This window comes from Xyrauchen texanus, chromosome 25, assembly GCF_025860055.1.
Source record: "Xyrauchen texanus isolate HMW12.3.18 chromosome 25, RBS_HiC_50CHRs, whole genome shotgun sequence".
In the NCBI taxonomy this organism is placed as follows: domain Eukaryota; kingdom Metazoa; phylum Chordata; class Actinopteri; order Cypriniformes; family Catostomidae; genus Xyrauchen; species Xyrauchen texanus.
Window position 1 is genome coordinate 31,327,925 of NC_068300.1, and position 13,190 is coordinate 31,341,114.

The 13,190-nt window shown below is 41.4% G+C and overlaps 1 protein-coding gene across 2 annotated transcripts in view; it reads right to left on the minus strand.

The window, feature by feature from the left end:
• Nucleotides 1–6,000: 6,000 nt before the first annotated feature.
• si:dkey-178k16.1 (band 4.1-like protein 1) overlaps nt 6,001–13,190 on the minus strand; it is a 62,700-nt gene continuing 55,510 nt past the window's right edge. For both annotated transcript variants that reach the window (XM_052091562.1, XM_052091561.1), the window contains 4 exons: nt 12,910–13,002; nt 12,749–12,829; nt 10,065–10,181; nt 6,001–8,617 (listed from right to left, as the gene is read on the minus strand). In XM_052091562.1, the coding sequence (XP_051947522.1) occupies nt 8,612–8,617; nt 10,065–10,181; nt 12,749–12,829; nt 12,910–13,002 (297 nt within the window). In that variant the 3' untranslated portion in view covers nt 6,001–8,611. The remainder of the gene's footprint in view (nt 8,618–10,064; nt 10,182–12,748; nt 12,830–12,909; nt 13,003–13,190) is intronic.

Consider the following 13,190-nt stretch of genomic DNA (forward strand, 5'->3'; position numbering starts at 1 on the left):
ATAAATGAAGGAACACGAGTAATGTTTTCTTAAGATTCTTGTTGGTCAGTTACCAGAATTACTGTTACAGAATGCAAATGTAATACATGCAGGGATGCTAATTCATGTTAGAGGAAAATTTGCAATATAATAAGTGTGGGTGAAAAACAGATGAATATTTAATAAGTAATTTTTTTTTTTACTCTAAATCTACACTTTCACCAGCCCAATGCACATTCACGAGAGGTCTACTGGGCTGTTGTGCATGTATAATTTATACACCTTTATCCGTCCCATTTTTCTCCTTCCCAGTAGGTGGCGATATGTATGAAAAATGCAAATTGACAAACAACTGAAGAAGATATTGTCCTCTCATAAACGCACATAGATGGGATGGCGAGTGTAGATTTATAGAAAAAAGGACTTAAATATTGATCTATTTCTCACCCACACTTTCTTATATCGCTTCTGAAGACTGGATTTAAGCACTGGGGTCTTATGGATTACTTATATGCTGCCTTTATATGCTTTTTGGAGCTTCAAAGTTCTGGCCACCATTCACTTGTATTAAAAGGACCAACAGAGCTGAGGTTTGTTTCTAAAAAAATATTTGTTTGTGTTTAGCAGAAGAAAGAAGGTCATACACATCAAGGATGGCATGAGGAAGGGTCAGTAAATGATGAGAGCATTTTAATTTGGGGTGAACTATTCCTTTAAAGTGTCCATTTAATTCATTATGGTTTTAATGATTAAATTCTGGCAAATTAATAACAAATACAGTGTTTTACTGAAAAGTAAATGTTACAGAAGGTAATAGCTTAAACATAAAACTTTGCTGTCTTTTAATATACATTGTAAGCTATCAGATTAAAACTAACTTGTTTTGATTCTATTAAGTTTGTAAGAAATTTTATACATCCTACAACATTCTAAATCCAACAGCCGACTAGAAAACGCACCATTCCTGTCAGATTACTGCGCAGAATCAATGGCCGTGTGGGGCAACGATGACTTAATCTGGTGCAAACAAGAGAAAGTGAAGGCAAGGCAGGTGTCCTAAAAAATAAATGCTACCTATCAGGATGAGCTACCAACGCTATAATCGCATAGTTTTAGGGTTTGGGTTAGGGTTTAGGATAGTCTCACACCACATCACACAACATGATTTTTATGGTAGCTCTTCCTGATAGGTATCTGCCTGACAAGATTTTCTACCTAGGGTTGTAACACATTTCATGCTGTTGTAGTAGGCCTACATACCGAAAGGTTCTCCCATGCATCCCGACTTGTGCTACCCATGTTTAAGCTTTACACATCACTGTTTTTACTGCTGGTTGCACAACCTGGGCAAGTAACACAGATTGTCAGAACAGGTGTCGCCGGACGGGCGGTTGACTTGGATGGGAGTGAGAAAAAGTCGATTCGCCTAAAGAAGGTTGATGAATTTGGAGCATCTTCACCTGAAGTTAGAGGATTAAATAGTGCAATCAGCACGAGGTAACAATTTTGATGACAATGAACGGGGAGACATGGAATTTGGGCACCAAGTGGTCTGAAATATTAATGTAATGTATAATCAGTAGTGAAAGAAAGTACAGTTATTTGGATCAAAAAGGATGTGCTTCTGATCATGTAAACAACATAGCCGAAGAGTATAAAGTTTGAATTAAGTTTGAAAATGAAGCCAGGCATCATATCCGCTAAGATTATTTAAAGCTGAGAAGGCGTTTGGAACTGTAAAATTATCAAACTGTCTCGAGGGAGGGAGATTGATAATAGCACATTACTTCACTCATCATAATCAAATAATGAAAATAACTAAATGGGGCAAAGATCAAAGATACAAAGAACAGGATCTGGAGCAGTGGTGAAAGGGGTGATTAGTGGTGTGCCTCTAATCAGTATCAATAGAGGAACTAAAAGGTAATCTAAAAGGTGCAGATATTCAAGATGCTTAACGGCTTATATCGTACAAGAATGATAACATTTAAAAAAAAAAAAAAACCTTGAGAGATTCAGCACACTACATTTAAGAGCGATGCCAGATTGTATGATGGTAAATATTTACTTATTTACTTTTATACTTTAATTCTCTTTCGCTATACAACCACAAATCGGCAGTTACAACCTCTCAAATCTGCCACTGCAACTTCAAATCTTCCAGCTTTGACTTTTGTAACTATTTTTGCGATAAACCTGTAGCAAAACTCACTTGAGCTCTTGTAAACCCAGGTGCAAGAGGAGAGAGAGCAGGCTAACAGTGCTGGGTGGGGCCAACAAGGTTGTGACCAATCACAAGATCTGGAACAACTGATTCCGGACTAATCAAAACTGATCATAATACTTACTTGATGGCTGAATCTATTCTCCCGATGCTTCTGAATGACTCGGTTACTAACGTAACCTCGGTTCCCTGAGAGGAGGGAACGAGTATTGCGTAAGTAGCTTACGCTATGGGAAAACTCCGTTTCTCGAGAAATATTGAAGTCTTTATGTAAAACGCATTGCAGCTGCACAGCAGACAGCAATGAGCGAGGCAGCTCGGTCATTGGCTGTGCTGCGGCAACTTGCTCGAACCAATGACGGGGCGACTCTGAACGCGCGACCAATGAGCGCTTCACGCTCAGCGCTCAGAGCCCGCCAAGATTGGGGTGGCTAAGGCTATATATTAGGCGCCCCGTCATGAGAGTTCTTTAGGTTCAATCGACTGAAGCGACTGACCAAGCACAAGCACGGCAGCTTACGCAATACTCGTTCCCTCCTCTCAGAGAACCGAGGTTACATTAGTAACCGAGTCGTTCCCTTTCGAGAGGTCTCTCCTATTGCGTAAGTAGCTTACGCTATGGGAACACCATGCAAAACGCCATGTGTGCTGACTTCGCTCTATAAAGCCAGAGGCAGATGCCTGAGCCTTAAAGCAAAGTGATTATTCAACGAGCCGGCCAACGGCGAGCTACATAATGGGATAATACAGAGCGCCTTTGCCCCAAAGTGGCCCATGGTGGGGCGCTCATTGTAAAGACACACGCACATATCTTATGTACTGATTTTTCTATTTACTGATATGCATAAAAAACTCCCTAAGTCAGTCAGAGACGGACCTTATAAGGGAGGAGATAATGCTCAGCATATATGTACTCCAGTCCATACTACAGTCAGGCTGATAGAATGTTGGAATGCAATGAGGGGACCTGTAGGTTATAAAAGCTGATAAATCTCGAAGGCGAGGCCCAGCCTGCCACCGCACAAATATCCTCAATGGGTATCCAGGATATTCGGACCAGGACTTGTTCGTTTTTCAGGTACGGAAGCAGGGCTCTGAGAGCCAAGGCGACCGCTTTCATTTCCAGACAGTTTATATGTAGGCGCTTTTCTGGGTTTGACCAAAAACCGGAGACAGGCCTGCCCTCGTAAAAGGGCCCCCCCATCCTATTTTGGAGGCATCTGTCGTGATCATTTTTCTCCACGTGTTTACGCCCAGACTCACGCCGGTTTGATACCAGTCGATGACCTTCCAGGGCGTCAGGGCTTTTATACAGCCGTGATTCGCTCTGATTAAAAAGTGGCCCGAGCGCCACGCGTGAGTGGGGACACGGCTCTTGAGCCAGCGTTGGAGAGGACGCATGTGCAACAATCCTATCTGGAGTACAGCTGATGCCGAGGCCATGAGACCGAGCATCCTTTGAAATTATTTGACGGGGGCGTGCGCGCCCGCTCTGAATGATGTTGCAAGGCGCCGAATAGCGAGCGCGCGCTCTGATGAGAGGCGCGCCGTCATCTGCACTGAGTCTAGCACTATTCCCAGAAAAGAGATATTCTGGCTGGGGGATAGCACGCTCTTTGCAAAATTGATTCTCAGACCCAGACATTCTAGATGACTGATAATCCAAGATCTGTGCGTCGTTAACTGACTCTCTGATTGTGCTAGGATTAGCCAATCGTCGAGGTAATTCAGTATTCGCACTCCCGCTGTCTCAGGGGAAAGTGCTGCGTCCATACATTTCGTGAATGTACGGGGGCCAATGATAGGCCGAATGGTAGTACTGTGTACTGGTATGACTGTCCCTCAGCGAATCTCAGAAATGGCCTGTGATGAGGCGCTATCGGAATGTGAAAGTAAGCGTCTTTCAAATCCACTGATAGAAACCAATCCCGGGCGAACTTGTGCGAGGATATGTTTGGTCGTTAACATTCTGAACGAGCGAATCATTAAAGCTTTGTTCAGATGTCTGAGATCTAGGATGGGGCGGAGGCCACCGTCCTTTTCCGGACGAAAGTAGCGGCTGTAAAACCCGCCTCGCTCATAGAGGGAGGAACAGTTTCTATAGCGCTCTTCTCTATCAGTTTGAGCACCTCGGTGCGTAGAACATGTGAAACATCTTTCCTCACTTTCGTCTCGACCACCGCTGAAAAGCGGGGTGGTCTGCGAGCGAATTGAAGCGAGTAACCGTGTCTTATTATGTTCAAAACCCATTTCGGCATGTCAGGATTTTTTCCCAGGCTTTTGCTCGCACAGATATGGGCTGAATGCTGGCTGGGGGCGTGTCGCAGTGACGTATGGACCCTGCCGGCGAATTGCCTTGTGCTAACACTGAGCTTACAGCTCTCAGAGGCGCGGGAGCGCGCTGAGCAGTGCAGGGGTGCATGTGAGATTGCAGGCACGCACGCTATCTCCGTAATGCTCGCAGCATAAGCTGGAGAAATGTTTGAAACTGTATAGACAGTGTTTACGGGTGGGGGTGCATACATTGTGATAGGCACGCGCGCCACTTTCATAAAGCTTCCCGTTCTTAGCGGGGAGTTTCTTGGCTCGCGCGCCGCATCTGTGATGCTCGCGGCATGGGCCAGAGAACTGTTTGAAACTGTATGGGCAGCGCTTATGGGTGGGGGTGCATATACCGTAGTAGGCAGGTGCGCCATTTTCATTAAGCCTCCCGCTCGCAGCGGGGGGTTTTTGGGCATGCATACAGCCTAAGGGCTACGGTACCCACAATTTGAGAAAAGAGCAGTTTCCTTACTTCCTGGGCCTTACAGTCGGTGTCCATGGCCATCGTTATCTTGACTGCTGGGCACCGTTTCTCTCCAGCAAGTTCAGCATCCCGGAGGCAGGGATCATGCCCCAGCGCGCCAAGCGTTGGCACAAATCCACCCCCGATGTGATGGCCTCCATGGGTCACCCCGCCCAGATTCAACAGTGTCCGCTTCACTGCGGTGAAAGGCGAGAACGCCGCAGCCTTGTGCGCAGAGATTGCCTCCCTCGTACGGAAGGACAGGTATAGAGCCTGTTCCTCCAGCCGAGATGAAGAAGGGGTTTTTACAGACCCTACTTCATCGTACCCAAAAAATGTGGCGGGTTGCATCCAATCTTGGACCTGCCAGTTCTGCACCGGGCTGTGCACAGACTTCCGTTCAAGATGCTGATGCAAAAAATGCATTTTAGTGAGCGTCCAGTATCAAGATTGGTTCGCGGCAGTAGACCTGAAGGATGCATACTTCCATTTTACCTCTACACAGACCCTTCCTGCAGTTTACTTTCGAGGGCTGGGCATACCAGTACAAGGTCCTCCCCTTCGGTCTGTCCCTGTCACCTCGCGCCTTCACAAAGGTCGCAGAGGCAGCCCTTGCCCTGTTTAGGGAAGTGGGCATCCGCATTCTCAACTATCTCAATGATTGGCTGATCCTAGCTCACACGCAGGATTTGTTGTGTACAAAAGAGACCTAGTGCTCAGGCACCTCAGCCAGCCGGGGCTTCGGGTCAACTCGGAAAAGAGCAAGCTCTCCCCGGTTCAGAGCATCTCTTTTCTCTGTATGTAGTTAGACTTAGTCTCAATGAGGGCACGCCTCATTGTTAACAAATTAACAGACTACTTTTTGCAACCAGGTAAAATTGTTATCACGTTGCTTCATTTTCCATGGCCATTCAAAATAATAGTAATAGTCAATGAAGGTACACTCATGGCATCAAATATTTTATTTTAGTACATGGACATTCATTTTTTGTTTATATTGATGTTATGCTAATAGAGTGTCTTTTTCCACTGCATTAATGTTTGCATTCATAGTAACACTGTTTTGAACCCTATTATACCAAAATCCCAAAGAGCATAATAGAGCCTCTTTATAATTCAAGGTATTAGACTTATAACAGCTTCACTTGAAACACTATACAAATACAATTTTCACGGTGATAATTATGTTTGAATATAGGTGTCAACAATCATTATATGCACCCTTGTGCATAAAACCACCAGTCTATTGTACTTCATGAGAAATTAGACATTTTAAGAATATTGCTGGACTGTGTTCTTCGGTAGATCACAAGAGGGCAGTGCAGCAGAGATAATACTGTGACAATGTCTTGAGCACAAAGGATTTTGTACCCAAACCATTGTAAGACAGTAGACATACAAGACATCTGTAAATGTGATGCACTTAACAGGAGACCTGACCACATGTATGGATCTTATTTATTTAGAACACTGTACAGCAAACACATAAAACCAAGCAGTAGAAAGTACAGAGGATAGCTGTGTAAACAGAAGTGGCTGACAAGTGAAATCTCAGGAAAATCAATGCAGATGACATAGAAGTTCTCTAAGATTATTACAATTACAATTTTTGTTTTTTCAGAGTTCAAGTCTTCAATGCAACATGTACAGCATAAGCAAGGCATTGCCTTGAAATTAGACGAAACTTTGACATAGGCTTTGCAAAAGGACTGGCGAAAGAATGCTGTGGTTGATTTAAAATCTACTGTCAACCTTTTCATGGCAATTATTTTCTTTAGATTGAAGAACAGCATCCAAGTCTTCAAAAATCAGCAACTGTTCATGTATTGAAGTATGGTAAGTCTCCATTTTGATATCTGCAGTTATGTAACGTGTCACAATATTGTCAGTGCACACTCCTGAACAAATTTATTAGATAAACAGCAAGCCTTCACCATGTTAGCAAAGGTTATTAAGAGCTTACCTGGCATTCTTTCATCCTAATATAAAGATTGCTAAATCTTAGTTTTTCATTTGGCAATACACACAAATCAAAGCTCATTCATTCAAACATCACTTAAACACATACACGTCCTGTCTCATTCAGGATGTCTACTGCTTTCACAGAGGAAGGTTTGGAAAGAGAATCACGGCTCACGGGTAGCTTCACTGAAAACCAAGCCACAGTCTCATGACATTTATCACAGAAATAAAATGTATCTTCATATCTTAGAAATCAAACCCTTTTACACAGTCAATCATTACTTTAAAATCAGTATTTCATTGGCACAGCATTGTGTGGGAGGGAACAGATTATAAAAATTAAAAAAATCACAGAAGTCCCATTAAGTTAAGAAGTTCTAGGGAATTTGTTAGAGTATCAACTTTGTTTAAAAGTAATTGCAAATATGTATTTTTTCTGCAATCCTCAATTGTGTTATTAGGTAGATTCACACGCATATAACACATTGGTTAATTACACAACAGTGATCAGCATGTATACAACAAAAATGTGGTTTGGAGTCTGGCTTTAAATATTTTAAATTACCAATTAACAGTAGGTGTAGAAAGAGCATTCAACAAGCAAACTTGTTAATATCTTGTATTGAGCATTTTAAAACTGTCAAATATAGGAATATTTTGTATCTAAAATCTAAGTTAGATTAACGGTGACACCATTGGAAAGTTTGCATTGAAAATTGCAGAGTATGATTAACTAGTAGCACATGTATGTGCCCTGAAATGACCAAAAAGACAACAACATTATTTTGCACCTATGAAACTGATACAGCATTAAATTATTTAGAGGAACTTCCAAAGTAAATTGTACAAGTTCAATATGCCCATATTATGTCCAATATGGAAAATAAATACTTTTTTAGAGAACTGTCAAAAAGTTTGGCCATTTTTCTTGTTTTTACTCTCTGCTTTGTAAGAACCACTGACCCACTGCACTTAGTTTGGTTTTATTGTTGTGTGTGAAAATGTTTTAACCCTGCTTTGCCATATGCTGATGAGGTTCAGAATCTAACAGCAACATAACGTTTGATGATCAAAGAAGCATGGACATACCATATGCACAATACACTAGCTAGGCTTTTCTCTACAGATCAGTGTTTGCAAAAAGATCTTCTGAGTAATGTCTCATGAGCCCTAGAAAAACTACTCGATAGACACTGTCACTCCACTTAGCTAAAACTTCAGCAATGTTAATCAAAGAGCCCTGTGCCTCATGCTTGATTTCAGCATTGGGCTGTTGAGAGTACACTTGGTTAGTTTTCACATTCGTGAAGAAAAAGAAAAAGACTATGATGGCGACTACAACAGTTTTTCTGATCGATGCGATGCAAAGGCTGTCTTTTCCTAAGCAGTCCTCAGCTGAGGGACAGTGTGCCACCTGAACCAGCATGTCCATTTTACCACAGCAAATGCAGACACAAAATAGAAATTACATAGGAAGGAATACGTTCTGACATCTGGGAGGCAGCTTGTTTTGTGTTCATGATTAATGTGCACGTGTGTATAAGTGTATATGTATAATTGGAAGAGTTGATGTCCTGGGTCTTGTAGCTTGGTGTAAGAGGTCTGTAGATGTTGGTGACCCACTGGCAGTCATTAAGGGAACAGTGGCTTCCTATTGAAGATCAGGACTAATGGAGAGGAAAATAGAAATAAATAGATAATGTCACACAACCATTTATTAAAGTAGATTGAGGAGATCCACTACATTGGCAATGAATGATTGCTGTTGTAAGATGGAAAACAATAAGGCTTGCGTTAGATTCCCTTTGTTTTAAGAGCTGGGTATCGATGCAGATTTCCCGATTTGATTTAATTCCGATTCATAAGTTCTCGATCTGAATAGATTCCAATTAATTTGGGCGATATAAACAAGTAACTAGACAGCGGCAGGACTATTAGGCTGCATTTACACTTCAAGTCCGATATTTTGGTACAAATCCACCTTTTTGTCCTGCTATTTACATTCACTTAAGAGCCAACAAAGCCCGCCAAACAAGCTCTGATTTGACCGCCCACCTCTATGGCACACTGTGTATGATGCAATCTACTCGGCCACCCTATGCTCTCAAACTCCATTAATATTTGCCTAAACTTGAACATTTTTTCTATACTTATAATCAACAATTTAGAATCAACAGTTTTATATTTTTCTGTTTTTAATTTGATTAGACGTGTCTTTAAAAAGATGTAAAAAACACAGTCTTGTAACTTTGTCTTTGTAATGCGTAAGGATGGGCAAGGAGGAGGCGGGAACCGGCAGAACAGTCAACATAACTTTAATGGCATAAAAGAACTGAACATAACACAAAAAACAACGACGCACACATACAGAGACCGCGTGTCTCTCTCTCTCTCTCTCTCTCTCTCGAACTGGTGCCCCCGGCTTGTCTTTATCCCTCTCACGGCTGATTAGGTGACTCGGCCTGGGCACGCCCTCCTCCTTGTCACGGTTTTTTGTCTGATTTTCAAATACTTCATTCAAATCTAAGCTTGTAGTGTTGTAAGTCACCTTGGAGCTGGTTGTTCTGGTTCATGGCTTTGAACTGTTTTATGAGGGATTTTATGTAATCCCTACGGTAGACATGAAGAGGAAAAATACTCCCGGTTACTAAGAAAGCTAAAAAGTGGGCGGGCATTGCTGCGCTCTATTACTGGAACTCTGCGAGCGCTCACAACGCTCTCACATTCTTTTTTCCTCCTAATAAGATCAACCAGTGGTTGTAGCCGCCATAATGAGCACCCCTGGCATAGAGTAAAAGATTGATCTTGTCATTTTAAGACTTGATATTGTGATTAAACAGATTTCTCTTTTTACCCAGTCCTATTTTGTTAATAGCTGCACAGTAAACTTCATTGTATGCGGTCACATGAAAGAGTGTTCTTGTTAGTGCCATCCACCTGAGGAGAGTTAACACACAGAGCTGACTGAACTGGTTTTGACATGCCATTACACACCTGTCAAACTGCTATACACTAGCAAGCTCAATATGACAGATAAACACTGAAGTGAAACCATAATGCATTTTCTAAATGGATGGATTAATTGTGCATGCTGGGGCTAGCGGTGACAAATACCTTCAATTCCTCATGTGAGTCTTGAGTGGAAGATTCAGTTTCCCTGACAACTACAGCCTTGGTTACCAACATGTCAGGATGCTGTTGCTTGGCTTCTTTTATTGCCATGGCGAGCGCCTGTGAAAAAGTAATTTATTTTTTTGGTTAAACGGGAGAACAGGGAACAAGCGGCTCATGTTTTAGTAATATGTTTTCTGATATGCTGATTAATTTGCACATATATAATAAAATATACACTGTTATTGTTTAAGCTCAGTCTAGGGCTGTGCTGATACAATCACATAACAATATATTGCATTACTATTTCCTACAATATTTCATCAATGCTTTATATTCTTGTATTGATATATTTCTATCTTTATGTATGTCTGCATGAATATAATTTCCTCCAGTTCAATTAACAAAGGAGATCCTCGAAATAATCTGAAAATCTGAAATAATTTCTGTATTCTCGCTGATATTTCAATAAATTTGTCCTTTTTATTAATCATTCAATTATATTTCAGAATTAGCTTTGAGCAGTAACAATCACAAAAATAAATGGATAGCTCTGACCCTGAGAAATAAAGGAATACATGTAACGGGATTACATATTTAAAATACAAAGGGGAGAATTCATTAAGGGAGAATTGCACCCAGGAAAAGCGCTGATTATTTGCACATGCGTTCTGCTTTTGTTTAGCGCCTGTTTCACTAAAGGAATTATGCAGATCAGGCAACAGCGCAAACTCGCCCACAAAACCTGTGCTCAACGCAATTTGCATGCGCCATTTCGATTTGGCGGGCTGCTTCTGAGTGCTATACAGCAGAAGATGAAGCAGACCATCGTTTGCATCACTTGCACTACTGTGATCCATACACCTGAATCGTCTCTTTATCATGCCGAACATCAAGCAAACCTCTCCTTTAAATAAAATAATTTTTACTGCCTGCTGTCAAATGGCAGTAATAGCACAATGTAAATTGCACTCAACAGTTTTGGGAATGAAGCGCAATCTATAATGAGCCTAATTTACATAGTATGCGCGGAAAGCAATAACAGTGACTTAATTCAAATAATTAAGTTGCAGCGCAATTTCAGCGCTGATTGCGCCTGCTTTTAACTACATTGCAGGTGGTAGGTAAATAAGATGCCGCTTTCTGCACTGAAATGCATAACCATGCATAAAAGTGGTGTAACCATTTAGTGAATTTGCCCCAAATTAGAAGTATTCAGTTACAATTTATATTTTTGGTAATCAGAATATAACTACATTAAAAAAGTATTTTGATCACTGAAGAGATTACTTAGCTGTGACTAGGAGGAGGGCATGGCCGGGCCATGAGGATGCACGCCCGGCACTCAGTTGCCCAATCAGTGGGAGGAGCCATGGACGCCAGAACGAGAGAGAGAGAGACGCACGCGGCCGCTCTGTGTGTATGTGTGTGTGTGTTGTTATGTTTCAATTCAGCGTTTTAAAGTCTTGTTGATTGTTAATTTGGTTCCTGCTTCTTCCATTCCATACCGAACAAGATGCTTGTCTACCACATTAGCATTTTATTGTCATTTGTTTCACTTAATACTTATTCAGTTGGAAGCCATTTATCCATATAAATGATGTGATTCGAGGAGCGTTTGAACAACGGTGAAACACTTTTTGTATTTATTTTTTTTTCTCCCCAATTTGGAATGTGCAGTTCCCAATGTGCTCTAATTCCTCGTGGTGGCGTAGTGACGCCCCTCAATCCGGGTTGTGGAGGACGAAGTCTTATCAGGTGGCTTGTTGAGTGCATTACCGCAGAGGCATAGCGCATGTGGATGCTTCACACTATTCTCCGTGGCGTCCATGCACAACTCACCACATGCCCCACCAAGAGCGAACCACATTATAGCGACCATGAGGAGGTTACCCCATGTCACTCTACCCTCCCTAGCAATCAGGCCAATTTGGTTACTTAGGAGACCTGGCTAGAGTCACTCAGCACGTCCTGGATTCGAACTTATGACTCCAGGGGTTGTAGTCAGCGTCTTTACTCGCTGAGCTACCCAGGCCCCCGGTGAAAAACGTTTTAATATGTGTTACACTCATACATTCAGACAGAGGGCGCTTCTACACTGTTAAGCCCTGTACACACATGCAGCAACTTCCAGCAAAGACACATGATTCCTTGTAAAATTAGAACCATATCTTATTTTTTCTGGCAAAATGCCTCACCTGTTATCAGATTTTCAAGAGATATGGCCAGACGTGCAATCCTCCAATAACGTTAAAGTGACACCAGTAGGACCGTCCACAAGTGACTTCATAGAACAGAGACTAGCGACATCAAGTGACAAAGTTGCTGCATGTGTTTATGGGACTTTATGTGTGAAAAGGTGGATATGCCGTCATTGATTAACTTTCCCTTTGGGAGTTTAATAATGAGAATGCACATATTATCAGAAAAAGATGTCCTTGTGTACACTGTGGGGTATTAAAGTAAGGTTCGAGTTAACCTTGTGTAAATTGTCATGTGAACATTTAGATTAATGCTAAAATGCTTTTTCTAGCCCTTATTCATGCACATCAAGAAAATCCACATTAGATCATATATTTTTTTCTCTAGTAAGACTTTTGATATTTGCATCTGAAATACATTTAAAAAATAACCCTCACTTCCCGGATATGTTAAAGTTAAATAACCTAAGTTATTTCTGCACACACCTGATCTTGATCGACATCATCATCACCAGTAATAATAATCCTCTTTTCAATTCTTGTCTCTGAGTACCCTCCTTTCACCGTCTGCAAAACAAAAGTATGTGTAATATTCCAAGAAGGCCTGTTTTAAACATGATTCTCCATATTATATTTGTTTCAGATACCTTAGTAACATGAGTTGTAGTGGCTGATGTTACATTCTCTGTCACAATTAAAGGAGAACCAGAACCCTCTCTTGTTAATGTTCCAAGATTCACCTGTACAAGAATGTAATGAAATACTTTTCAAACAAAAGGAAGAAACTTGCATTTTGGTAGACATAAAGTGCTTCACCACCATCAACACTTAACAACAGCTGTAGCTAGTTGGTAACAACACTTGGAAGACTTCAAATCTCAAACTGACCAGTTGAAAATTGTTAAAATAATGGGAATTAAACTCTGCT